This window comes from Rhyacophila brunnea, unplaced genomic scaffold (genome assembly GCF_057557595.1).
Source record: "Rhyacophila brunnea isolate RB1 unplaced genomic scaffold, BYU_Rbru_1.0 scaffold_22, whole genome shotgun sequence".
NCBI classification, from domain to species: Eukaryota; Metazoa; Arthropoda; class Insecta; order Trichoptera; family Rhyacophilidae; genus Rhyacophila; species Rhyacophila brunnea.
In genome coordinates, this window is record NW_028232882.1 from 21,527,371 (window position 1) to 21,554,920 (window position 27,550).

General features: G+C 34.8%; 1 protein-coding gene across 2 annotated transcripts in view; it reads right to left on the reverse strand.

The window, feature by feature from the left end:
• LOC147070196 (poly(A)-specific ribonuclease PARN-like) overlaps positions 1-27,550 on the reverse strand; it is a 68,147-nt gene that overhangs the window by 33,767 nt on the left and 6,830 nt on the right. The window contains exons 5-11 of one of the 2 annotated variants that reach the window (XM_085949634.1): positions 27,259-27,391; positions 26,848-26,969; positions 26,116-26,234; positions 24,804-25,058; positions 23,647-23,733; positions 21,692-21,864; positions 21,398-21,534 (exon numbers count right to left, since the gene is read on the reverse strand). In XM_085949634.1, coding sequence (XP_085805760.1) covers positions 21,398-21,534; positions 21,692-21,864; positions 23,647-23,733; positions 24,804-25,058; positions 26,116-26,234; positions 26,848-26,969; positions 27,259-27,391 — 1,026 coding nt within the window. The remainder of the gene's footprint in view (positions 1-21,397; positions 21,535-21,691; positions 21,865-23,646; positions 23,734-24,803; positions 25,059-26,115; positions 26,235-26,847; positions 26,970-27,258; positions 27,392-27,550) is intronic. The other variant, XM_085949635.1, reaches the window with a different exon arrangement.

A 27,550-nucleotide genomic window follows, 5' to 3' on the forward strand; every position in this document is an offset into this window, starting at 1 on the left:
CAGTGGGCCTTGATTGTCACAAATATTACTAGAAGCGCCGAACGCCCACTTTAAGTTGTGGTGCCACAAAAGAATAAGAAGAAGAATGATTATCATATAAATATGTACTCAACCATTATTTTTTCGCCTGCGGTGCTACTGTTTTATTAAATGGTATGAAGTTTATATTAGGTACCAATTTTCAGCACACTATTTTATATTGAAAATAACGTATTCTTTAACAATTGTTACCATATGTTTGATGCGTATGCGACCATATGCGTGATTTTAGATAGTTTAGACAGAAAATATGACGTAGTTAGACCGACGCCGAGCGAGAGAAAACGATGCAATAAGCTTCATGTAAGAGCAGTCGGAAATAATAACGGTATGTAACGATAATTTAATTTACCCTATCTAATTCGTGCGCAGTAGAAGAAATCGCAATCTGCGCAATTTCACGGTTAAGTAAGAGTTGTTCCACCGGACAAAACAGAACACGAAGAAATAGAACTGTTAAAAACAGAACAGCCAGTGGAAAAAAACATTATTTTTTTGTCGTATCTATTTATTAATTAAACATTTATAAAATTTATAAAAGAAATATTTAATATAAGTACCTATATAATCTCTGCATGTTGGCCATTCGGTGTAAAAACCTCAATTTGTCTGCTAGATTTTGATAATCATGCACAACTCTACAGAATAATTAAACTTATTATTTTTAACCAAGCATTTTATAATAGATTGATTAAGACTAGATATAACCAGCTTGCCGGCAACACCGAGTTGAGTCCCGTTTAAAACTCATTCACTGCTGACTAGATAATGATTTTTTAATTACCACCTTTAAAATGCACGTTAATTACATCGATCGGTCGCCTGGTCATTACGCGCCAGGTGCGTGTTCAGCGTCCAAAGTATTAATTGAGGCTTTCCAGTGATTAGAAAATTTGATTTTTACGACGTATTGAAAACATGTGTTATAAAAAATCTATAGGTACAACATAATATAGAGATACGACAATTTCAATATTAAATGTCATATTTTTTCTGAAGTGTCAGTTCTGTTTATCGGTGTTCTGTTTTGTCACCGTTCTGTTTCTTCGTGTTCTGTTTATTCATGAAACCATAAATTCTATTCGACTTGAATGCTCTTCTCCCATTCATTAATGGGCCTAATGGTTTCTGCCATTTTTCCGTCATATAAATTACACATAGGTAACCAAAAGGATCATCCATATTATATTATCTAAAGTGGTGTTTCTCCAAAAAATATCAAACAATCTACAAATCAAATAAGTTATCGTGTAATTAATTATTATTGGTCGTTACAATGTTGTACATAGGCACTTAAAGAGTAGTGCCCCGGGGTTCGTCGGCTCCCTTTCAACCACCATCCGACGCATTAAACTTCATAATATTCTTAATTGATTTTATGAGTGGTCGCTCAATGCATACAAACGATTGCCAATGGCACGGGCAACCAATAATGCATACAAATCGGACATTGAAGCGACCCACGGCGGCCAGGAAGAGGACATGTAACAATTATTAAACGATGGAATATAACTAAAATAATAGTATTGTTTTGCGCAAATAATAATAAAATACAAGCTGCTCGGAACTTCTCTATTTGGAAGCAAATTTAATGGTGTATCAGATTTACTATTTGGCGGTGAAAAATATATACTAGGTTGTTGTTAAAATTAATTTGTAAATAAGTTAATAACATTTCGCTTTGCACACTTCACATGCCATTTTGTTAGATGGCAATTCTTAGATCTATAAATGTATCATAAGTCAACAGACAAATTACATTTAAAAATTCTGAGGGCATCCAAGGTTTTTAAATTCGTAGCAATCAATACGTAAAGAAAAATACATTATTACATTTTAAAAATGTCACTTTCTGACGTTTAACAAAATTATTGTCATATAAATGTAGATTGTATGCAAGTCTACATGGGATCTTCGTTTGATTTTGTTTTTTAAGTTTTGTATAAAATGAGTGGAGGTCAAAATAATGCGTTTTGAATTAGGAACGGTTATATAATATAAGCATATTATCGGAATAATTACAAGATAAAAAGAACTTTTTATATACTTACCACGTTTTTAAATTTTCTGTTGAATCATATAAACTTGACAATTATATGTATTAATAAATACTTTTTTTTTGTACTTGACAGAAATAGGTACTGAATAAATATTATAGAATACTGAAATTTCATATTGATTTCCATAGTAATAATGCACGTATATATTAATAATTTAGTTTCTAGGACCACCCCCTTAGCAACCAATAATAGTATTTTACTTTTTACGGATTTCTTCCGAAATAACATTTCATACAAAACAGAATTAACTGAAAATTAATTCAATTCTACATAAATATGGTTAAAAGTATTAAAAGAATGCATTGGCATCGTGTTCTGACATATTCTAAAATTTCTAAAAGTCCAGTCGGAAATTAGTTAAAAATCGATTGCAAGATTTGTACTGGATAAACAACCACCGGACAAACAAGAATACGAGCTAAGAAAAACGTGGTAAAATACCCATTAGGTATGACGATTACGCGAAATCTCTTTGGTGCGAATTAAGTCAATATTATGAACACACATTGGCGTTTTTTAGAAGCGCTACATAAAAAAAACGCCAGGATACGCGTGACCCCGGCAAGTGGTGTAACTTTTTCATTGGATATCTATGCATCACGACCAAATATTTTTATTTTTGTCTAGCGCATTTTATTCTATATACTAGACTGCTATTGGCGGCTATCAAGGGTAGTTTGTCATATTTATGTATTGAGGTATTATAATAATTGTTACAATATCCGCCGATAGCAGTATTGTGTATTGAATAGATGCGCTTGTAATATTTGTCATGTTATCATTAAAAAGAAAATTGTGTATGACACTATGACCTACGGACTGGACACATGTTTCAAGTCAATCGTACTCGTACATGAACGACTCCTATCTATCTAGCTCCAGCTCATACAACTTCAGCGTACCTAACCTAACCTAACCTAACCTAACCTTCTTCTTCTTATTGCGATGGCGAAACAACCCAACTATAAGAATAATTGGTACTGTTCGGTTATACGGAATACAGCGGAAAACGCATTTTGAAAATAGCCGATAAACTGGATTATTTGTTAGTTTGGGTTAGGTTAGGTTAGGTTGGGTTAGGTTAGGTTAGGTTTGGTTAGGTTAACCTAACAAATAATCCAGTTTATCGGCTATTTTCAAAATGCGTTTTCCGCTGTATTCCGTATAACCGAACAGTACCGAATAATTCTGTAACAACATTATTGAGTATCGTTACAAGACAAGTACAATTTTGTCAAATAAGATCAATTGAAATTGTTTTTTTTTTAATATGACACGCGGCTTAGTACGATTCCAATCATTCCTTAATCCTTTAGCAGAGTAACTGAGCGACCTCGTCGCCCTCGCAAATCATCTGCCAAAGACGTGTCTGATTTGCGAGCCCGTCCCGATCGCTGGATCGGTTGAGTACCACTGAGTATATACAGGACCGCACCAAGGAATAAAAAGATCTCTATAAGCTCAGATTCATTTTTATTACAACGTTTTTATTAGCTCGTATTCTTGTTTGTCCGGTGGTTGTTTGTCCAGTACAAATCTTGCAATCGATTTTTAACTAACTTCCCGACTAGCTAGACATTTGAAACTTTTAGAATATATCAGAACACGACAGTGGCGCACCCAGGGGGGGGGGCAAGGGACCTTGCCCCCCCCCCCAAAAACATTGAAATTGAAAGCCAATAGATTAGACAAATAAAAACTCGACAAAAAAATGATTTGAAATTCTCCAGCACCCTCTAGAAAAATTTCTTAAGATTTTAATTTCCAACACAAAAATTTTGAAACACTAATGTCGGGTTTTTTTTAGAAACTCAATCTCTAATAGAAATGTCAAAAAATTCTCGGTGTCCACCCGAATTCCGGAGTGGTGTACACCGAGTGCAATAGACAAAAGTTCGATATACGAGAAATTAGGCTGTGTTCTGTTGGGTAGGTTTGTGTACCTATAAGTTAAATGCAATAATACTTTTTTTTTCCATTTTCAATTCATATTTTGGAACTTCACTATTAAAAAACCCAAAATCGACGATAAAAATTCGGCGAAAAGTACGACTACACCCACCACCATATTGTGCTGACAGGGCTTCAGCCTGGGGGCCCGGGTTGTGGGGGGCCCGGCGTGTTGGGTTGACCAGATAAGTGAGATAAACACACATCATAAATTAACTTTATTAGTAAAAAAAGTCGCCTGCGGCGCTATTATACTTCATGGCCATGAACATTTTCAATTACTTATATAATTATGCAATATATTTTTTGATTATTATATGTCGATACTCGACAGCTCCATTATTAAAGTGGATGTATTGAAAATCGCCAATAATTCACTGTATAAGTACCCTTAATTTGAACTTAAACACAATTTGAAAAACGTTAATGTAGTGTTTCACACTGCCTTTAATCTTAGCGGTAGGTAGGGGGGCCGCCAAATATCTTAGCCTAAGGGCCCGTTTCAGGATGTGGGGACCATGGTGTAGGTACACCGAGTGGAATAAACAACGAGAAATTAGGCTGTGAAGAAGAAAAAGAGCCTATGGGACTAATTTACATTCTCCTCCTTGGGCCCCCCCCAATATTAAATCATGGGTGCGCCACTGGAACACGATGCCAATGCATTCTTTTAATACTTTTAGCCATCTTTAAGCAGAATTGAATTCATTTTCAGTTAATTCTGTTTTGTATGGAAAGTTATTTCAGAAAAATCCGTAAAAAGTAAAAGACTATTATTGGTTGCTAAGGGGGTGGTCCTAGCAACTAAATTATTTATATATACGTGCGTTACTATGGAAATCAAAATGAAATGTCAAAATGACATTTCAGTATTCTATATTTGTTTGTTTTTTTTATTTAATTCATATCAAGTACAAGTTTGAGCATATTGAGCATAATAATTCAACAGAAAATTTAAAAACGTTGTATATAAAAAGTTCTTTTTATCTTGTAATTATTATACTCTGAAGTGCGACAGATGAAAATTAGTCTTGTAAAAGGGACGCTACAGTATTTTAATTTTTCTATGCCTCACGATATTACTATGGTAGTATCTGAAAGGCTGCAGATTTTTAACGACACGCGTTGAATATAGAGCGAAGCTCTTACTACAATCGCTGTAATACCGATAATTCGTCTCTTAGTATTTCATAATTATTTAAACAGATGTCACTGTGTGTTTAATTTTTTAGAATACGCAAATCAATCGACAGTGACTAGTAATTTGAGTTTAAAGTCGGGCGAGATAACTCGTGAAATTTGTTATGTGCGGCCTGTCGATCACGGCCCCATAGAGCGAGGCAACGATTTCACCACACTCGATATCCAAAGCTTATTATAACACACCCAGTAGGATAAGCCAGTAGCCATTAATTTTATATTCCCTGCTACGTATAAGTAGGTAGATAATTATGTGTACCTGCTCATTTAATCACCATTACATCAAATCTGATCAAACAGTTATCAACAATTTTAGTTATTTAATTATCAGAAAAGGGTTTGCCACTCTACACATCAGCCGCCCGTGTGCGAAACACAATGGACGCTGGCTTAGTACGCCCCTGTTATTCATAGTGTGCGGTCTCTGGATAGGTTACGGTACACATATCACATTATAATACAAATAATAAATTTATTATTATGCACTGCAAATAAAATCTAAGAGCGAGCAAAGCGCCCGCTGTGAAATTTTTGAAATCGATATCTACTATTGGCCTAGGAAATCGTAAATCGTATCTCTCAAATTATTACTAAAACGTTAGGTAGAGGAAAACATAGCCAATAACGAGAAATACCTACAGCTCATTGAACAATGCTTACAGATATTGCGCAGTTTAGTAATCTTCGTTTATATTCACTCCCTAGGTGGAGCATATGGACATCATTCGGCGCCTCTAAGAATCCACGTCGCTCTCCCAACAATCTTATGGAAAGAAGTGAGATGATTGGATCGTTATAAATACGGCTTAAAGCTGCGAAGGTCCACTTCAAGTTGTGCCCCAAAAAAATAAGAAAATTAATGAAAATCGTACAAATACGTAGGTACTTTACTATTTTTTTTCGCCTGCGGTGCTATTATTTTAACCATTGATAAAAAAAAACTCTTATTTATATTGACACCGACTTTCGACACACAAAATTGGTGAGGGAGCCGCAGTCGAAAACTACCCAATCAAGACTCGCAACTGGACAGAATCTGACATTCAAATGACGTTTTCAATATGGCGTCCGTACGGTAGTTCGTAGTGGCATTTTTGACCGTCCTTCAGATAAGTTTGTAGGACTGACGATCGATTGAAAACGGCGCATGTTTCGGTATGCGAATTACATTAACTATCATAGTAGTGACGAATCCACAGTTATCAAAAAAAATTAGCACGATGACGTGTCTGACGCTTACAACGATTATGACTAGGGAGCGGATTTATATGCAACAAAAAACATGATTATATGCATGCACGTATGCACTTAAAATCAATAAAATATGCACTAAAACCCAAGAATTATGCAGTTGAAAATTGACATTTTTTGTGGGAAAAATTGTAAATACCAACTTTACCCAGTAATCCTGACAAAAAATCGAATAACTGGTTGATAATTTTTCAATATAATACGATAGCAGAACAAAAAAACACAAACAATGAATATAAAGTTAATCAATTACAATTTTCAAAATAGTTTTTTCGCAAGTACGAATAATTGAATAATAAAAGGAATGTCAACCAAACATAACTTAAAAAAACAAAAACGACACACTTAACTATGCCTAAATACTATTTTCTGTTTTTTTCTGATTTCTGTGCAACTCTCATGGCTGTGCATACACCCTAACAAAACATGCACTAGCATATTAATCCGGGCCCTAATTATGACTCTAGGATTAGCTTAAATTATGGCCAACTAATTCGTAGCAACTCTGTACATCACCACTCCATCTGTTGTAACTTGCAACTTTAAAAAAATATTTATATAAGTATTATATAAATATTTTTTTTTTGACTATGACTAAATAAGACTGAAATAATAGTGGTAATTAATTACATATTAATAATACGTAATGAACTAATTACGTATTATTAATATGTAATTAGTTGCATCATTATTTCAGTTACTATCATAATACAATCTTTGTCAATGACTTAGATTTTAGCCGTTGCGGATATATCGCAGTCGAGAACCTTTGATTCCAACTCTGATTGATTGAAATTAGTCTCGTTGCATTTACAAGCGTCAAAATAACGCTCATACAACTAAATCAACCGGTGCATTATTCTATTGTATCCATAACGTGCAAATCGCGAAGCTATAGATTCCCAAACGTTTCAGAAGTGCGAGTTCATAAACTTAGTGGCCTCTTGGAATAATAACGCCGATCTAGGGGTGGGTACTATATTATTGGCATGCTCGCTCGCTTAGTCTAGTTTTTTTTGTAATAAATTTTATTTTTGGATTCTTCTTAGTAAATGCACAGAGTAACCAAAATAATAACTCAATAATCCTGACGCGGCACATTCCATTTGCTGTAGACAATGGAATAAACGCTCTGGTATTTCATTCAAACCATCAACCATCTAAATAGGATCAGTGATTATCGCATAATTCGTGTAGTATACGGAAATATAGATATATATAACATAGATAGATGCATTATTACTGGGCTAAATAAACAATAATACACAGTAACAACAACAATAATAATAATAATAATAAAACCTGTATGGAGGGATCACAAAATAAAAAACTTCTAATGCGAGTGAAAATTTTGAAGCTTATGGGTGATTGAAGATCTTAGAAAAAGCTTTCGATTTAGATTCAGGACGGACTTTTATAATAGGCCGAAAAAATGATCGTATGGAGGATTGTATTGCAGGAAGAGCTAAAAAAGCTCTCGGTTGCTCGGACAAAAAAAATCTTGGATCGCGAACCAAAACTATTATTTATTACCCTAATCTAAGTTACGTCTCAAAGGGGTTAAAAAACTCTGGTTTAAACAATAATAACATTTTAAATGATTTTATATAAATAACCATGTATTTATATATAAACACAGATGAAAACCATGTGAAAATGTACTGAATGTGGCCATATTTTGGGGATAATTGCTAAAGTTAACACTGTGTGCGTAAATTTATACAATGTGGACTGTCGAAATTACATTTAAATTTATAGCAATGCGTTGTGCACGTGCAGAGAAAATTTACATATCTACCAATTGCAAGCATGAGGGGTGTATTTTCAAAGTGAACTTATTCCACTACTAAGGATAAAATTTTGAACAAGTATTTTTTGTAAGTCTATAACTCTATAAGAACCTAATAGCATTCAATCCAGTAGAAAAATCAACTTGAAAATCGGTGTTAGTTACAAAAGTAACTTATTCCAATCCAAAATACATATATGTAACATCAATATCGTAAACAGTTTTTTGGCGCCAAAAGTTTGTTGAAGTGGAATAAGTTCACTTTGAAAATACACGCCACGTTTATTATGTATATTGGTTAGGATTAGGTTTTACGTTGTCGTCGCATTGATTGTGTGTGCGGACATACTGTTGTGAAGAACTGGTGAACATCCGGTATTGGAAACCGGGAGAAACAACGCAAGGGACGGATGTCGGGTGCTATTATCCCGGCGGCGGGGGATCTCCCGGCGTGGGACTAATGTCCGCAACGGGCCGTGCATTATTCCCCGCGGGACGCGAACCTGGGTTGCATCGCACCGCGGGCGTCGCTTCTGACGCCTACGCGAATATCCGCAATGCTACAATAACAAGCTCGCGAGAGTTATTGAGAATGTTAAAACTTCAGTAATGATATGAAAATTCTGTGTAATTCGTAATTTTATTAATCGGCCTTAAACTCGAAGATTTAAACATGACAAACTATACATACTAAAAATTCTTTAAATAAAGTAGGCAGCAGGTTTGGGGTTTGATCAACGGTTTGAGTCGTTTGACTATTTCGTAAAATATTAACATTTCTAACCATACGATAACGAACATAATACAAAAATCTTAAAAATATGGATATTTCTCACAAATTGAATATAAAATATTACTAATATTAATAATCTAAATTATTATATACAGGTATAGAACCTACCACACCGGTCATTGCTAATCATTGGTCTCTAGATTAAGTTATATAGGCAAAAACAGTGAAAAGGTTAAAAAAACAACTTTCCAAAAATAATGTTAAGCCGGCATTTTATTGTAATAAAACAGTTGGTAGATTATTGATAAACAATAAAGACCCCATAGAAATTTAAAATAAATCCGGTATTTATAAATTAGAGTGTAACAATTGCGCCAAATGTTACGTTGGTAAAACTAAGAGGAAACTAAATATTAGAATTTCAGAACGTTTAGCAGCACAAAGATTGGAGAAGGATACTTCAACATTTGCGAACCACTTATTGAAATGAAAAACACACGTTTGACATTGAAAAGGGTGCAAAACTACTTCACGGGAAACCGCACGCCAGCTTATAGAAGACAGACTCTAGCTCCCAACCTAAAAAAGGTTGGGTACCCTTGCACTACGTAATATTATTGTGTGCATTATGAATAATACTTAATTATTTGTATTGACAAGATGTGATTCAAGGAAATAGATTGACATTGTGTTTACTATATACTTACCTAAGTTGGTAATTGAAATTTGTGAGTAAGTATTTATTTTATCGTGTCGAGTATCAGTCAGAGGATCTGGCTTTCAAGCCGGGCTTAGGCCACTGTGTATTCGAAATCTTACATAATATGCCCCAGGACAACACAGACAAATGTCTACTACGCTATACTGCCCTTCCAAGGAAGAAGGCAGTAACTCGCAAAATTTGTGAAATTGAGTTATGAGTGCCATCCGTTAAGTAATTTTGAAAGCTATATACTATGTTCACTTTAAAATCAGAATTATCACTAAAATACCGTTAAAATCCTTAGTGAAAAAATGGACATCTGCTAAAATAATATAAGCAAAAAGCCAGTAATTGCACCTATTTATTGCAGTTACTGCTTGTTTATTATTACCTTATTTATATTTTAACATCCTACTAATAAAAATTATCACCGTTTTTTATTAATTCACAGTACTAAAGTTGGAAAAAAAAACCACATTATATCATTTATCTCGAAAGTGTGTGAGAGTCAGTTACTGCCTTCTTCCTTAGAAGGGCAGTATATTAAATCTTCGTAGTGCATCTGTCGATGAGAGAGCAAAATAATTCATATTCAACGACATCGCTGCCGTGGAGGTGTTGGGCTTCACAATGTAATCGAATATGACAATAGAGCATCTTTCCATGCAAATTTACGCTGCATTCGAGACGCCTGCGAAAAGTTATCGCACTCAATTACTCGGGTATCCTGATGCAACTGAGATTGGAGTGGGCCTATTATCACACAGCTGGCAGTAGGAAGGGCCCGTATGAATAACTTAGATGAGGAATTGTTATGGGTATCTTATTTCTTATCGGAGAGTTGGCACAAGACTGAAACACGATAACGAAGATGAGTTCATAGGATATTCCACAGAACAGATAATAAATAGAATACCGATAGGCTATATTCAATAACGTTGAAGCAGGGTTTTGAATGTGTGAGTGTCCTAAGAAAATGAAGCACCCATTATGCTCGTGCAATAGTGTGTGTAATACACCAACATTAAATGAGCGTAAATGCATAAACCGAGAGCAGTTTTTAGTATTCGACGTACAACGTATTCTTGACACGTGTGTAAGTTTAACCCGGATTCTTCCTTACTCGAGTCGGTTACCTGCTATCGCCTTACCCGTTGGGTATTTCAGTTCCCATTATTTCTGAGTTCCCTGGGATATTCACATATTTTGCGGCTAGTCCTAACCTAAAATTGGTAAACGGTATGAATTAGAAGATTAAGAGACGTATATCGAAAATAGGTTATAAATGACAATCCAACGGTTACAAATCGTACGTATTAAATTTCGCCGTATCCGTATACGGTAAGCTGTCTTCATGGCCCTCAAAAGGGGGGGGAGGGGGATGACAGGGCTTTAGCCTGGGGGCCCGGTGTGGAGGCGACCGGTTAAGTACGAAGACTTGAAGCAGACTTGAGAGTGGGTCTATCGTTTGGGCCCCAGTTGAAGTACGGCCTTATGGTGGAGAATCCAAAAGAAATTTTTGAGACTCCTTTACTTTCGGCTGTATGGATATTATCCATGGCTCTATCCGACTGACTTTCTCTTAGGTATGCTTACATACTGTAGCTTAAAATTTAGAAGGGATCTTTATTTAGCTACATATTTTTTCAGACTTATACGCTGCGTAAATGTGAACTCTGCCATTCTTGGTGGTGTTGGCGTGTGTGTCTCTGATAATTACATTAGGAACCGAGGGCATCCGTTGTTTATTCTCCCAAGGTGCAGAACTAACCTGCCAATAGTAATGACAATTGGGAGAAGGATTATCAATAACCATGTTTAATGAAATCGCTTCGGATATTGATATATTCCACTTACGTGAGGGTGAATTTAGGTGGACGTTGTTTTATAAGTTTTTAAGATAGGGTCTATCAAAGTTGACTATGTGTGCTTACATCTACTTTTATTTTTGTTATTTTATTTTATTTATTATTTTATTACTTATTGTATTATTATATTAAACTCACATTTCTCTGTATTTTTATTTTTTAAATTGTTAACACTTATTTTATGTCATGTCGTGAACGCTTTTAAATTTATAGTTTGTTCATTATATGTAAAATAAATAAATTTGATTTAATTTGAAATTTGTAAGAAAAACACACACCACAAATTTGCTCGAATAGTAAAAAGTCGCCTGCGGCGTGACTTTCCTTGATGATTAAAAACATTTAAAAATATGTGACTGTGTGATGTAATTTGATGTGACATGGTGATTGATATAATTAATAGATACTTAATTCACATGTAGAATTTTATTTTATAATTATTTTAAGGTGTTTCCTAACTTACAAAATTGCTTTTTATCCAATATGGCGAAGGGTTGCATCTTACTTGGCTACCACAAAAGGAGGTCACAATCAGTTCTTCATACCTAATATGCTGAGTGCCGATAATACAATAAATCAACTGGATGTATTTACAAATCGCTAAAAAATACACGGAATGTCCTCAACCCTGGGGTTCCGTGGAAACCAATCGGGGAACACTATTGTAGAAAATTACACTGCCCTTAACCTTAGCGATAGGTAGGGGGGCCAGTCATAGATCTTGGCCTAGGAGCCCGCTTCAGGATGTGGGGGCCATGGCTGTCTTACAGGAGAGAAATGGTTGGCGTATAACACTGAGATAAATAAGATTATGTGTTGTATGAGTGGTATTGTAGACAATATTCCAATTGTATTAAATTAAATAATAACATAATTATGATAATGATTGGAATCAAATATCTGATAATAACGCTGTCATTATCAGATATTTAATAGGTACAATTTAATACTATACTAATACGTAGGTAATACCAAAATTTTATAAGTATGTATATATAAATGTATTGTACGATATGATTGTTGACTTACTAACCTATTTTCTTGTTTTTCCTTTATATTTCGGTGGTTATCTATTAAGTACGTGTTTTATTTAGAAATTAGTTTGATCTCAATACTACACAGCCATCTATTTCCGATACATCTCACGGTGAACTGCGTATGTAGTACAGTGGTATTAATAGCGGTATTCAATAGAAAATACCGAAATACCGGTATTTGTATTTTCATTTGGTATGGCATTCCCTAAATGCATACCGATCAAGCGGGATTTTTTAAACGTCACAATACGACCGCGCTGCGCTGTCCTGTCTCAAACGTGGGCTTAGTCTTATAATGTATGTATGGTCTTGAAATTGGTTATTTTTTAATATTTTTGCGGGGGGGTAGGATTTGAGGTTCCGCCACTGTTCATGGATTAATTTACCGAGAAAACAATCCTTTAACGAAACTACGCATGTATTGTGAATGTTAACGCTTTACATTATCGAAAATCTGTTCCTATTAGGGAGCAAGAACGCGCCAAAAATGCGGGCGCCTTAATTATTTGCAAACGCGAAATATTTGGCGCGAACGCCGGCTGGATTAGGCCATAGATAGGGGAAGACGGGAGCGCGTGGCTATCTATGGTCACGGCGAGCGCGATTGTCTATGGTGAAAAGCCGCCATTTTATCGACGCGAGATCAGCTAGCTGGCGGAAGCGTCCCCTTTTTACCAAATATGACCGAGGCCGGCGCGAATTATTGTATGTCCAATCTGATAACGCCTAGCTGCGATATAATATATTATTCTTTAAACCACAGGTTGTTCAACTTTTTCCACCTGCGACCCCATTTACACAAAACAAAACATCAGGCATTAGGCTTTGAGATGCATGACAAGCTTCTATGTTAGTGCTATCTGGCATGTTATCATGTCGCACTTTGCGTCCGAAAAATAGATACCCTCCACGAAGATGCTTAGCGGTTAGGCATCAGGGCACACCAGCCGCAAAATGAGGTCGACACCGACTAGAAAATTGCGACGACTGTCGGCGACTATCTTTTTCATAAAATTGATTCAATCAGCTTTTAAGCACTTACGTTTAGCATACAGAACAGACTAATAAGCTAAAAATGTTGCCATGGACCAAGGTTTTGAAGCCGGGGTACCTTTATTTTATGACCCAACCAAAAGAACACAAAGCGCGTTGTTCTCAAATATTTTATGCGCGTTTTGTTTACGTGACAAACTGTAATGTAATATGTACCTATCATAACTATTGAAAATAACGTATTCTTTAACACATGTTTAAGTTTAAATCAAATGAATTTGATTACTTTTTAATAATTCACGAACGAGAATTATTAGAATTACGCCCACGATGGCCGCGTGGCTTAAGCGTCTAAGCTCTAGTGTCGAGGGTCCCAGGTTCGAATCCTGGGTCTGGCAAATACACATATTGTTTTTCAATTTGTGTACGAGTCAGAGTATGGACCTAAAAGGTTGAGCAAGTGGCTGATATCCATTTCTCGTAAAAACAAAAACTGTCAATACAAACCTCCACTCTGTGGAGGCCCACATGATCCTATTAGGATCGGACATGGACGAAAGAAAAATAAAAGAAGAATTATTTTTTTTTTCCACGCAACGGAGCGATAATCTCAGGGATTTCGGGAATCCAAAACACGCAAACGATTCGTCAGAAACTTTAAAAGGAGGCTTCCAAACCAGTCACAAAATTCTTAAATTATACCAAAATCTATAAAAAGATACGTATTTCTCGCAAATTGATATTTTTTTTTTTAATAATAACAATTTAGATTTCACAGATTAAACGCTTAACTATCATTACAAAATGTTAAAATCAGTAACTTAAGATGAAAGTAGGCAGATCATGCGTTGCTAACACAGTAAATTAAAGCAGAAATTGTAAATAAAAATTGTAAATGGAATTGTTGATAATTTTATCGTGGGGAGCCTCAAATTTAGTAGGTGCGTCGGGTAACTACGTCACTAAATGCGCCACTGTTGCTCATCAGTATTTTCTGCGCCTTCCCTGAACAATTAAGCGAACCCTCGAGAGATTGCGAGCCCCCGTTTGAGTAATATAGAAGCAAACGATAACGATCGAACAATAACGTTTCAGTTCGGGTGCATAAGAGTTGAGAGAAATTTATGAAAATGTGAAAATTTATAATGATGTCCATTTCGGAACGAGGTGTTAACATGCAACATCGTAAATATAACAATAGCATTGCTGGTAAAGATCAGCACCCACACCATCGTAAGTTGCCGCGCAAACGTTTCAGATGGCAGCAGATTGCGGCCGACAATATCACATGGCGGTAACTTGCGGTCGATTTTGGCTGAGCGTCCGCATCAAACTGCTGTGCACCGTATATTATATTGACATCTACGTCAGAAACAAAGATACAAGGACAGTCCAAGGTTATACGGAATCATCACCACACATACTTTATCACACCAGCCACTGGGCCCACTGGAGGCCGCGAAGCTTCTAAAGGCCAGAGTAAATTCGCCAAAACACCCAAGAGACCAGTGACGTCCCTAAAGAAAATACCGCCCCATTTTTCATATAGTATTTTTAATCATCCTTTCATGACTCAAATATCTAAGAAATATTGTTGTATGCCGTATGGATACATTACTAACAAAATAATATATCTATACTACTAAAACATTCAAAATTAAAATTATAAATATTTTTTGCCCAAATGTGGTGATTTTTTTGACGTTGGTAATACAGTGGCTTCTTACTTATCATTTTTGCGATACATGCTCTGTCTTGAAGAATTAAACTGGTGCGTTGCCCATCATGTGACCATTAGATATAATTAGCATGTTATTTAAATGTGATAATTAAATATTAATTAAAAGGTCCGCAGCGAATGGGCGATTCGTGTCGATTTTCTTCTTCACAAGAACAAGAACTTGGCAACGTTTGTAATGATACTTTTAGCTTGAGATCGCAAACGTTTAGGAATTGTTAAATCGATAATCGATATAATGACGGCACGACTCTTCGATACAGACTAAAATTGTGGACCAGGAGCGGTAGGTGGGACGCTCTGTAAGAGGGGTGGGGTACATCTTTAGTTTTGACGGCCGACGTAACTTCCGTGCGCGCTGGTTAATAATTCAGACTGTAATTACGAGTATATTATTCGCAAATATTCACGTGTCATTTATGGTCACCAAGGACGTCGAAAGGCAACGAAAGTAAACTAGACATCGCGAACCCGACAAAAAAATTACAGTCCTGTTTAACCTTTTATATTAATTAATACATTTTGTTTCCAACTAGTCAGCAGACTTTTTTAATGGGAAGATATTTTCGTTATTACTAAGTTTAGGTAGCTATTTCTATATATACAAAATGAGTATCCTTGATTTACCGCCCATCGAGTAACTGCCGTCCCCAACCTCACTGCTGAAGACTAACACTTGATATATGTCGCAAATATGAACCAAGTGCCCTAACTACCGTTAATACCTAAAGTAGGAGTAACTTGTGGCGAGGTATGCGACTACAGTATTACGCCAAGCGCTTTTTGCATGCTGGCGGTGTTGCAACGGTTTTAATTCCAAAAACGACCGCGGTGAGATGTGGGTTTCGGGAATTTCCCGACGGGAATTCTCGAGAAATTTTCGAGATTTTCTATCCCGAATCTGGAGAATTGAAATTTTTAACATTTCGGGAAATCCGGGATCTCGACAATCTTTTCTCGGGATTCGGGATTTCTTTATTATCAAATAGTAATTGATAAAAACGATTGTATATGTGAAAAAAGGGACAGAAAACACAAAACGTTCAAAGACTGATCGGGGCATTTACACAATCAACACAATTAAGCCAACGTCGACTCAAAATGAGCGCAATTTTTCAACATCAGGGAATTTTTTGTCTCAAAAGCGTACGCGATTGACAGTCTGTGTTTTTTGAAATTCTATTTTAATAAGTAATGTTTTGAATTACTTTTGTTTTCCTACTTCTATTTTGTTTGTCTTCTTACATAAATAAGAAAAAATCATATTTTTTTGGAATTCGTCTGTTTTTACACTGATTTTAGGATTTTCAGTTTGTTTTTTTAAATCTTCCGATATCTCGGGAATTCTCGAGAATTCTTTTATGGAAATCTCGAGAATTCAAAATTTCATCATTTCAGGAAATCCCGAATCTCGAGATTGATATTTTCTCGGGAAATACCCAACTCTACATGTGGGTATGTCTCGATATAGAAGCCGTAGTCTATTTGCTGTGGTGTACGGTGAACAGGGAACACAAAAATAATGGGAATTCGATCGCCTTCTAGGCTATTCTCAACTATGAAGAAATAAACTTTAACACAGTGCCAAATTTGGTGATGTAGACGCCCTACGATAAAATAATGAACTATCAAATTTTAATTTGGCAAATAAATACGTGCATTCAAATGATTTTTTTTTTTTTAGTATAATAGTCCCACACACATGGTTTGATTGCATTTAATTATATTCAATTGCAGCAGTATTTGCAATTGGCGAATAGCTTTGATGACTTGATATTCTTTGCATAATATTTTAAACTCAATTTTTGATAAATACCTACGCATCTTTTTAAGATTTTGTTGTAATTTAAAACGGTATTACTAGTTTTAACTATTTGGAGGGCACCCTTTTAATTTTCCTGACGAATCGATAGCGTCATCTCCGTCAAAGAAAATCGCCACTGCTTAAAATTGTATTAAAGATAATGTTTTTTTCAATAATAACATCTGTATCATAAATATGTGTTATCAATAATTAGTCATTAAAGTTTGTCACGTAACGTAATATTTGAAGACACTGCGCTCTTTCTGTTTCTTGTGTTTTATGGTCTGACTGAACTAAATTAATAAACCGAATCCTGCTTCAAAGCCGGTGTATGGCGACTGACTTTCAAATTAAGGCTATACCTCAGTTGAGGCATGGTCTAAAAAGATCGTGGCTAGGCGATGTGCGGATTGCGGGTCGCGGGTGCAAATGACGCATGCCGAACGAAATATAATTTGTCATATAGATCCAACATGCGTCCATTTAATGTTCTGTTTATTGTTCTATTAGTAACAATAATAATATATTCATTGACATGTTTTCTTTTTCAAGTAAATGGGTAACGTTTTTAGTCATCTTTACACGATTTAAGAATTGTTACCCCCGTCGCCATCACGAAACAAATTGACGTGTTCCCAGCTCGACGTTCTCTCTCTGAATGCCAGCAAGTCCAAAATTTCGTCACGCCTATAGTTGAAAATTATTTGCCGTTTCACTGATGTATCGTCTTAATGTCTTATTAGGTAATATGTTCTGTGACGCTGATCCTAATGCAATTACCTCACAGGGGCGGAGAAAGGCATGCCACTAGGACAGCAGCGGCAAACCTATGGCACGCAAAAGAATTGTATACAAGTGGGATCGTCCTGAAAAACAAGTATCTGTCTCGGATCCCAGTTAGTTGAACCTCAACCGGGAAATAAAATATTCTGGAATTGTAACCAGGCACCTACTGCTACTGAGCAGGCAGCTCAGAACGATACCCAGTGTGTACAATATGTAGCAAACGGGTGCGCACACAAATAGGGTGGGAGTTCCGGTAATCAATGCAATGTTTTTGTATGTTGATAGTTTTCATTATCGACTATTTCGATGGTTCTACAATATGAGTTCACGTGACGTAGGTAGCGTTACCGGTTAAGTCAGTTTATGGCAGACCTCAGCACTGTCAACACGCATACCAGTCATACAAAGTTGCCCTTCGTTGTGACTCATATGTTGATAAATTAACATTTTATATAAATGATCAACTCAAATAAAAAGATATCAAGTATCTATGTGTTTCACTGGTGACCTATCAAACCAATCCCACATGTGATAACAATCTGTTTCTGGCCTTACTCTCACTGTGGTACCCGTAGGAGTAACATAAAATTATACAAGCATCTACTTTATTAACATTTCTCTTACTGTGCCAACAAACTCCGTTCCATCATTAAGGCTATACCTCAGCTGAGGCATGGTCTAAAAAGATCGTGACTAAGTGACGCGCGGATTGCGGGTCGCGGGTGAAAATGACGCAAGCCGAACGAAATATAATTTGTCATAAAAGTTCAACATGCATCCTTTTTATGTTATGTTTATTATTATATTCATAATAATAATAGTATATTCATTGACATGTTTTCTTTTTCAAGTACATGCGGAACGTTTTTTAGTCATCTTTACAATTTTGTTCCACAGTGTTGAAAATTATTTGCCGTTTCACTTATGTACGCTCTCAACACATTGCGTTACCTTTTCTACAATATGACAGTATTTTAAAATGGAATACCACTTACAGTAATACAGGGTGCTTTAATTAAAACTGAAAGGTTTGTAAACTTTTTTGCAGGTTATAAAACATTTTTTAGGGATTTATAATGGTCGAAACAACGAAAAACAACTTGCAATGAAGACTCTCAACATTACAACATGATTAAGAAGTTGTCCAATAAAATTACACGTTCAAACGCACTGAGAATCTTGGAGCATTGCATTAATGTCAATTGAGTGGTTCTCCGACAATTGCACCCTCGACAAAAAAACCCGCAGACTAAACCCCTTATTTTAAAAAAAAATTCGGACCACTACCAACCGAGGTTATGGTCTGGGTTGGTAATGGTACCAAATAACAATACAATGCCATGTACAAAATAAACTCTTTAAATTAAAAAAATACAAATTTTATAAATATACTAATAATATGCACATTTTAGAAATAGAGATGAAGAAAAATTAATTACTTACTTCTAAAATATTTAAATTTTTAACAGAAAGGGTAGTTTAACATTTTATTTAAATTTATACTAAAATCTAATATAAATACAGTCAAAAATTAATTTAAATTAAAATATTGAAATCTATAGAAAATTTATTTTGTCAAATAAATATCTGCAAGTAACTACCAATTATTATTTATATTTTATATAGGAGTTAATCTACAGGGGGGGTTCGTTAGTGTTAACATTCAGGGGCAGGGTTTACAACGGAGCTTAATATTAGGGGGGTTTTTTTTCAGGGGATATTTGTCCTGTTACCCAATTGCACACCCCCAGAAGCACTGTTTGATGTGGTGTCATGAATGATGAGATATCAGTCTATATTTTTTCGAAAATGATGAGGGGCATCCAGGAACCTTCTTTGATAGGACTACGATTGATAACTTTTTGCGCAGCCGGGAATAATCCTAATGAAACTTCTTTAGTCAACTTTTTGGTGAATGACTATGATGAAAATTCTAATTTCACTTGATCTCCTCACGAGATTGAACAGCTCTTGATTTCTTTTTGTGGGACTACAAAGAGGCTGATGTATGTAAACAAACCTCAAACGATTCAGCAACTCAAAAAGAACATCGATGCTGAAATAAGAAATTTCGAGCTGACAGCATTCGAATATGCTCTGAAAAAAGCCAATATTTGTCAACCAGAGTATTGAGATTTGTAATATTTTACGCATAGCTTTAAAAAAATTCATGAATTGTATTTTCTAAAAAATAACAAATTTATAGGTACTTAATTGTTAAGATATTTGTGTTTTACATCCTTCAGTCGTAAGTTGGACCACCCTGTATACGTGACACAAACATTTCTTCATGTTTATCTGTCAATGATATACCTAAAATATTAAGTAGTTGAAGTGCATTTTGATTGAAATACAAATTATTTCACCTTTTCTATGCATCACGATATTACTATGGCAGTATCTGACAGGCCGCAGATTTTTAATGACACACATTGAATGAATGAGCAAAGCTCTTACTACAATCGCTGTAATACCGATAATGTGTGGCTTAGTATTTCATGATTCAATTTTTTTTAGATTATGCAAATCAATCGACAATGGCTAGTAATTTGACTTTAAAGTCTGGCAAAATTTGTATGTGCGGCCTGTTGATCATGGCCTCATAGAGCAAGAATACTCGCTGAAGGCATAGAACCGCTTTAGAATTTGAGTAACATAACTCAACATCACAGACAAGGAAATTTAAGCAAGACTTTACTGTATATCAGTATATCCGAGATGTTGAATTTTAATTTCTGCCTGATATGTACTAAACTTTGGCTGGACTGTTTCTGCTATGCATACATAATTTTTTTTAAATACATAAGTATAACACGGTTAAATCAAAATTACAGTCGAACTTGGTTATTACAAAGAAGATGGGACCGACTGAATTTGCTCGTTGTAAGCAGTACTCCTCAAATGGAGATGGGCTGGACACATAGCTCGAAGAAGAGACAATCGTTGGAGAAATTTAGTCATCCAGTGGTATCCAAGAGGTACAAAACGTCCGCAAGGTAGACCTAGAGGCCGCTGGATCGATGAAATGATAAAGTTCTGCGGAAGTACGTGGCAGCACAACGCACAGGAACATATTTCAACCATGTGCGTGGATACTTTTTCATTATTGTCGGCGAAAACAACAATTAGACACTTATCTAGTGTCATAAACGTAATCCATCCACGGCGGCATCCTGTCCGATCGGATTTTATTGCTTAGGGTCGAAATGTTTTTAAACGATCGACACATTAACAGTATTTTAGCTCGGTATATCCGATAAGTTGCTCGTTATAACAGTGAATAAATGTATGGACAAAATCATAAACCAAATGTCAACGAATGTTTCTTCATTACATCCGAGATCTCGCTATGTCCGAGATCGTAATAACCGAGTTCGACTGTATATAATATATGTCATTTTTATTCAAGAACACAATCAACAAATGAAATATAGGATGGCACTCACCTAATGTCTTCAGGGGATTTTCTTTTCTTGGCAATTGGGTCTAATGGCGATGTGACAATGCTACTTTCATCAGTCACTGGGCTGCGCTTATCAGCTACCCAATGCAACTGATTGTATCGTTCTGTGGCTGATATATTCTATAAAAAAAAATTAACAACACATAATTCATTTTAAAAAAAAAAAAATGTATACAATTGGAACGTGGATTTCATAATTTACTTTTTGTAGTTTTTTACAGTTTTAAAATGTGTTTTACATAATAATGGTACCTATGTCGTTTAAGTTCATTCTTACATTTTCTGCTGGCTCATTCTTTCTGGACATCATGGCTTTGTATTTTCTGTAGGGGGTAAGCTTGTAATTATGATTGTCTACCATCAGAGCACGCTGAACAAGCGAGGTCTGCTCCCGCCTCCTCAATCCGACGTATGCAGAAGTTTCGTTAATGTACGCCACATTGACGCCACCTAAACAATTAACAATATACACATTAATTACTTAAACCTGTCCAGTAGTCACGAAATGATCTGTAATACCTCGTCAAGACAAATGTATATCGTAATATGGTGGGTAAAAATATTTTTAGTCTACTAAATCCAAACTAATCATAATTTTATTTCTTATCGCTATTGATCTGTGCTGCTACCTGATCTGTGCCGGGAGGTTTTGTATGGCAGCAGGTGAGAGGCAGCGAATTTTTTAGCAAAAATAAAACCTTATGAATATTTTTTTTTTTTTGAAATAGATTGAGAGTTTATGATAAACACACCAATCATATGCAAAATGTTTCATTTGGATCAGTATTCTTCTGAAAAAACACAAGTTTAATTATTAAAAATTGTCAGGGTTGCCACAAAACTTGTAGAAAGAGTTTTCAAGTCAATGGTGTTCAACCGTGTGGTAAGTTTCGAAACATGGTACCAAGCAGAGGGCCACTTTGCATTGTTTACACCGATACTTTGATTCTCTTCTTAATTTATAAGACTATCATCCACAAACAATTTAAAAAAAAATTAAATTCACGATTGCCGAAACTTTCAAAACCTGATCCTGATTTTGAGCTATTGAACGATTTTATTTTTGGCACAAAACCTCCAGTTTCCCATTTGAAAACTGGCATCGATTCATCAACAGTAGGAGAATGAGATGTATCTTGTTCTTCGTCATCATTTAATTCAAAATCACTCTCGTCAGATTCAAGAGTAATGCCAACCCAGTCGAAATAGAAAAAGAAAGATCTTCAGCCGATTGATGAAGTTGCGAAGTACTCCATTCTCGTTCCATATTGAAGCAGTGGAAAAAATCAAAACGGAAAGTCACAAACATAGTTCAAACACCGTAGAAACTATGAATTGATAATATAAATTTATTAACAAAAAATACTATACAATTAATCCTGTCACTTGACAGAAGAAACACAATTGAAACAAACTCTCACAGATCAAGAAACGCAATCGCAATCGAGAACGTACTGACAAATTCCCGAAATAATTTAGCAAATATTATAAACGAAACACAAAAAAGAAATGAACTACACACTCCAATTCCAGGCACGAAATAAATAACATGACACACTTAAAACAAAAAAATATTCTAACTGTACAAAGGGAATTCCCAAAAATATTCGCGTACAAGTGATATTTCATTTGAACAGAGGGAAATCCCAAATAATATTTTGCTTTGAAGTGGTTACCCTGCCTAGCGGCATATATCGGATAAACAGCGAAGCTCTTTTTAAAACAGTCATATCAACTTAAATTAAAATGAATTTAAATGAATATAGAATATTCCTCACTACATGCTCGAGATTTTAATTATTTATTTATTTATTATTTTATTTATTTATTCAGATTAAATGTCACAATATGTAATTAATTTCTCAGCTACACATTTAATATCTAAATGAATCAAAACACGAAATAGTTTCATAGATAGATGAAAAAGACTATGACATAATATGTATAAAAAAAAATCTGAAATAGACAGCTTTTAAAAAAACTCTCAACATTTGATAACTAAATTTAGTAGACTATGATAAAATATAAGAAGCCGTAGCTTGAAACATTTTACTTTTAATTTGATAACATCTACACAATTACTGCTGGACGTTAGTTCTGTCAGTGTGGTTTCTGAGGTTATTGTTTTTATTATATTAAATATCAATCTTTTAAAAGAATTATTTATTTTGTTTATTCAATAATAGACGTTTTTTATACAATATGTGTACAAATTAATAAAAGATCAATTACCATACTGATAGAATAAATTGATAATGTCAGGCTTCTTCCATTCCTTCAGGAATTCCATGTGGAAAACGTGATCTCGAGGCGGATTTGCTAAAACAAAAATAAATATCATTGTCAACTGTCAATACTTCGTAATAAACGATGGTCAGCTGGAAACAGTTGCTGTCGAATGAATTTTTAAAAGTTCTGTTCAAGTCCAATTAAAAAGCAATAGTGGTTTTAATAAAATTCGGAATTTTCCAAAAGAAACCAATTTTCAGTACCTGTCAAATAGTACGAAATAATACCATAAAATGACAACATCGCGTCTCGCTCACTCTTAAAGAATGAATTGGAGAGACGGTCAGGTCTTTTACGTGTAAACAGATATTGTCATGATCAAGGCCTGAACAAAAATGAACCATAAGTGCGAGTGAGTAAGCATTCGGCACGCTTGTATCTCCGTTCTATGCGTTAGAGTAAGATAGAATTACTTCGGCTGATTTAAAAAAATAAGAAAACGTCGCCGGACAAAATTGATTTGGCTGATTACATGCATTTAAAAACAGCGAGCACATGTTGCTGAAATGTATTGTTTTTGTGTTAAATATAAAGTTAATGGTAATTATTTTTAGTTATTTTAATAAAACATATGGTTAACTATGTTGTGTTTAAATTTGGTGGTTGTGCTGAGAAGTAACATGATGGTATAACGTTTCATAGTTAAGTTGATAATAATAAAATCGTTGTTCTACTGTGCATTATACATTATACACTAGAAACGCGGCTTCATTTTGCTTAAAAATATGCCCTCTCTATATATTACTCTCAGGTCATGATAGTTTAAAATACGCACTATTGCCTGCCAGTAAATCCATGCACGTGTACAGGCGCTATCCTGAGATATCCAAGAAGACTTCCGGTTCTGATTCATTTGTGCAGCTCTGCTTAATGTATACAATTTAATAACTATCAAGATAGGCAATAGATTTCTAGGTGAACACCCGGTGAAAACCAAAAAATTTGTCACGTTAACAGATAACCGTGAAAATGTCAAACATTATATAATATCGAGATAGATTTCTTCCGTTAAAATATCTTTATCAACTGATACCAAATATTACACTTTCACAACTTCTTCTAAATAAAATTATTGATATAACAATTAAAAGATTACTTACCATCGTTTCCTTTCAAATTAATGTATGGTGAATCTTGAAATGAAGTCTTGAATAGATAAATCTTATTCAAGAAAGGTTTCAGGAGTTGAGTGTCGGAGGCAAAGTCTATTTCTTCGACAGGGATGTTCTGAGATCTTGCCAAATACTCACACATTGACAGGAAACATTGTCCGGTCACGAATGCGTCATAGCCCGCCTCATGATATTTAGAATCATTTTTTTCATAACCAACAAGATTATTGTCAGTCTCGGATTCTAGAACAAAGAACAACATTGAAACGAATAGCCTCACTAAACCACACCTGCTTCGCACCACACCAATTTTACCAATTTCACTAATTTTATTAATATGAGAGAAAACATCTTCAATGCAGACAGGAGGGAAATGATGAAATATATCGATTCCATGCACAATGTCTACAATAATAACGCCTGTACACGTGCATGGATTTATTGGTACAGTAAAACCTCGTTAGTAAGAACACTGATAATTCGCCGTAATTCAAAATTTTCCCGAAAAAAAAGTCCCTTGAACACTATTTTCATATAAAACCTTACCTTTAATTTGAATTTCGTAATTCGAAATGATTTCAGAGTCCCTGGCATACAAAAATATTCAATAAGTCGTAATAAAGTACACAATTTCATGAGCGAGTCATTGAAAATTCTGACAGACTTTTCTTAAAAATCAAAAATTACTTATTTTAAGGTAATAAAAATAATCTTGACATTTTATGACCCAATTCGGTAGGCACATCTATGATCGGAAACAAAATGAATGAAAATCAAAAAAAAAAAAATTTTCAAAATTTTAATATTTTTCCCCCATACATTTCATAATTCGTAATTCGATTTTTTTTTCGATTTTTGGTCCCATGGAATTCGTATTAACGAGGTTTTACTGTAGCAATAGTGTGTATTTTAACTGTTGGGACAATAACTTTTTTCATGTAAAGGTGCTGACTGTCTCTCCAATCTCATTTTTCAAGAGTAAGTGAGCCGCGATGTTGTCATTTTATGGTACTATTTGACGGGTCGTAACAATCGGTTAACCTTAAAATTTGATTACCATTGATGTTTACAGTTTCGCATCACGGCCTGACTGCAGTGAGACTTCAAGAGAAGAAATTACAACATTACATTGATTGATTACTTTGGTAATGACAAACAACACTTAGACCATTTAACCGGCAACACTCTGATTCGTCTCCAACTATGAATCGATGGTTTTTAACCATTTGGTCAGCGTTGGGGCAGCAGGAACAGAATTAAACTTTAATTAATTCTAAATTAAAATCAGAAAAAATCCTACCAATAAGCGGCATTTGAAACGGTGCTTCTGAGGCTGCTGTAAAAAGACTTGATAGACTGACTCCATTGATCTTGTCTTTAAAAGGCGGCAAACTTGTCATATACATTGTATCTAATATCCTGAAAATAAAAAAATCTTGATGAACATAACTAAAACAAGAGTGATTTTTCAACTTTTTTCGAGAATTATGGAATATTTAATTTTCAAGAATTATAGATAGATTGATCGATTTCTCAAGAATCTGACGGTCTTACAAGAGGAACATTATTATTTTAATGTATTTTTCCAAATCTGCCGGAACACTCGTAGTGTTTTATAACAAGGTATGGCGTATGAAACCAGACTATTCAAAAAATTGTGATAAGTTGTAAATTATTTTTATTTTGGATTACTGGTACTGGCTTGCGGGATGTGACGTGATATAATGACGTTTGCGTGATTCCAGTGTGGCACAATACTACGTGAACATACTCAGACAGGTATTTTTATGCAGAGGACTAACTAGAATTCGTGTGCGGCTAACAAACATGGAACTGTGCTAACACGGCTTGAATGATCTTTGTGCAAATGTCATGAACATTTTTCAATATATCGAAAATCTCATTTACAATTTCTCAAGAAATGAGAATATTGAAATTTCCTAAAATAGAAATTTCTTGAGAAATCTTTCAACATGAGTGGGCAATTTTTTATTTAAAAATAAAACTGTTTGAAAATAATGAATATCTGTACCTGGGAAATACACATGTGGCGAATTCTTTAAATTCTTTATAATCCTCCGGTAATGGTGAAAAGAAGTGTCCTAATACGTGGATTACGTCAAGCAGCAAACAATGTCCAATAACAAGTTTCCTCTAAAAATAGGAAGACAAAACATTAATACAAAACTATAGACGCATGCATACATGCACATGGCGGAAGATTTTGACAGAGAAAAAAATTATATTATAAAAAATAAAATACAATCATTTGGGAATATTATTATCCTTACTATTAAAAATCTTCATAAGTGGCATTAGCCTGGGGTGCACAAAAATTTTCACTATGGCTCTGTGTATATATTATATATATAATATGATTTAATCGAAATTTAATGGATTTTCATCAATAGAAAACATTGAAAATAAATTTGGTTTTTCTTACAGATTCGCTTATTTTTCTTGCTATTCTCGAAAATCCAACGCAGTTTTCGAGTTCCTCCCATTCTAGTCTTTGTGTTTCTTCATTCTTTTGTATGAGATCTGACTGATCAGACACGCGTGATATCACCATTATACTAAAAAAACCACATTAGGACATTAGTTGATTTCAATAACCGTTAAAATGCTATAGCAAATATTACTTTCCAAACATAACCCATAATATTATCAAAAGCAATTGTCAATTTTTAAATTACGTAAAAATAATTTCTAATCATGGTAAAGAAATTTCAAAT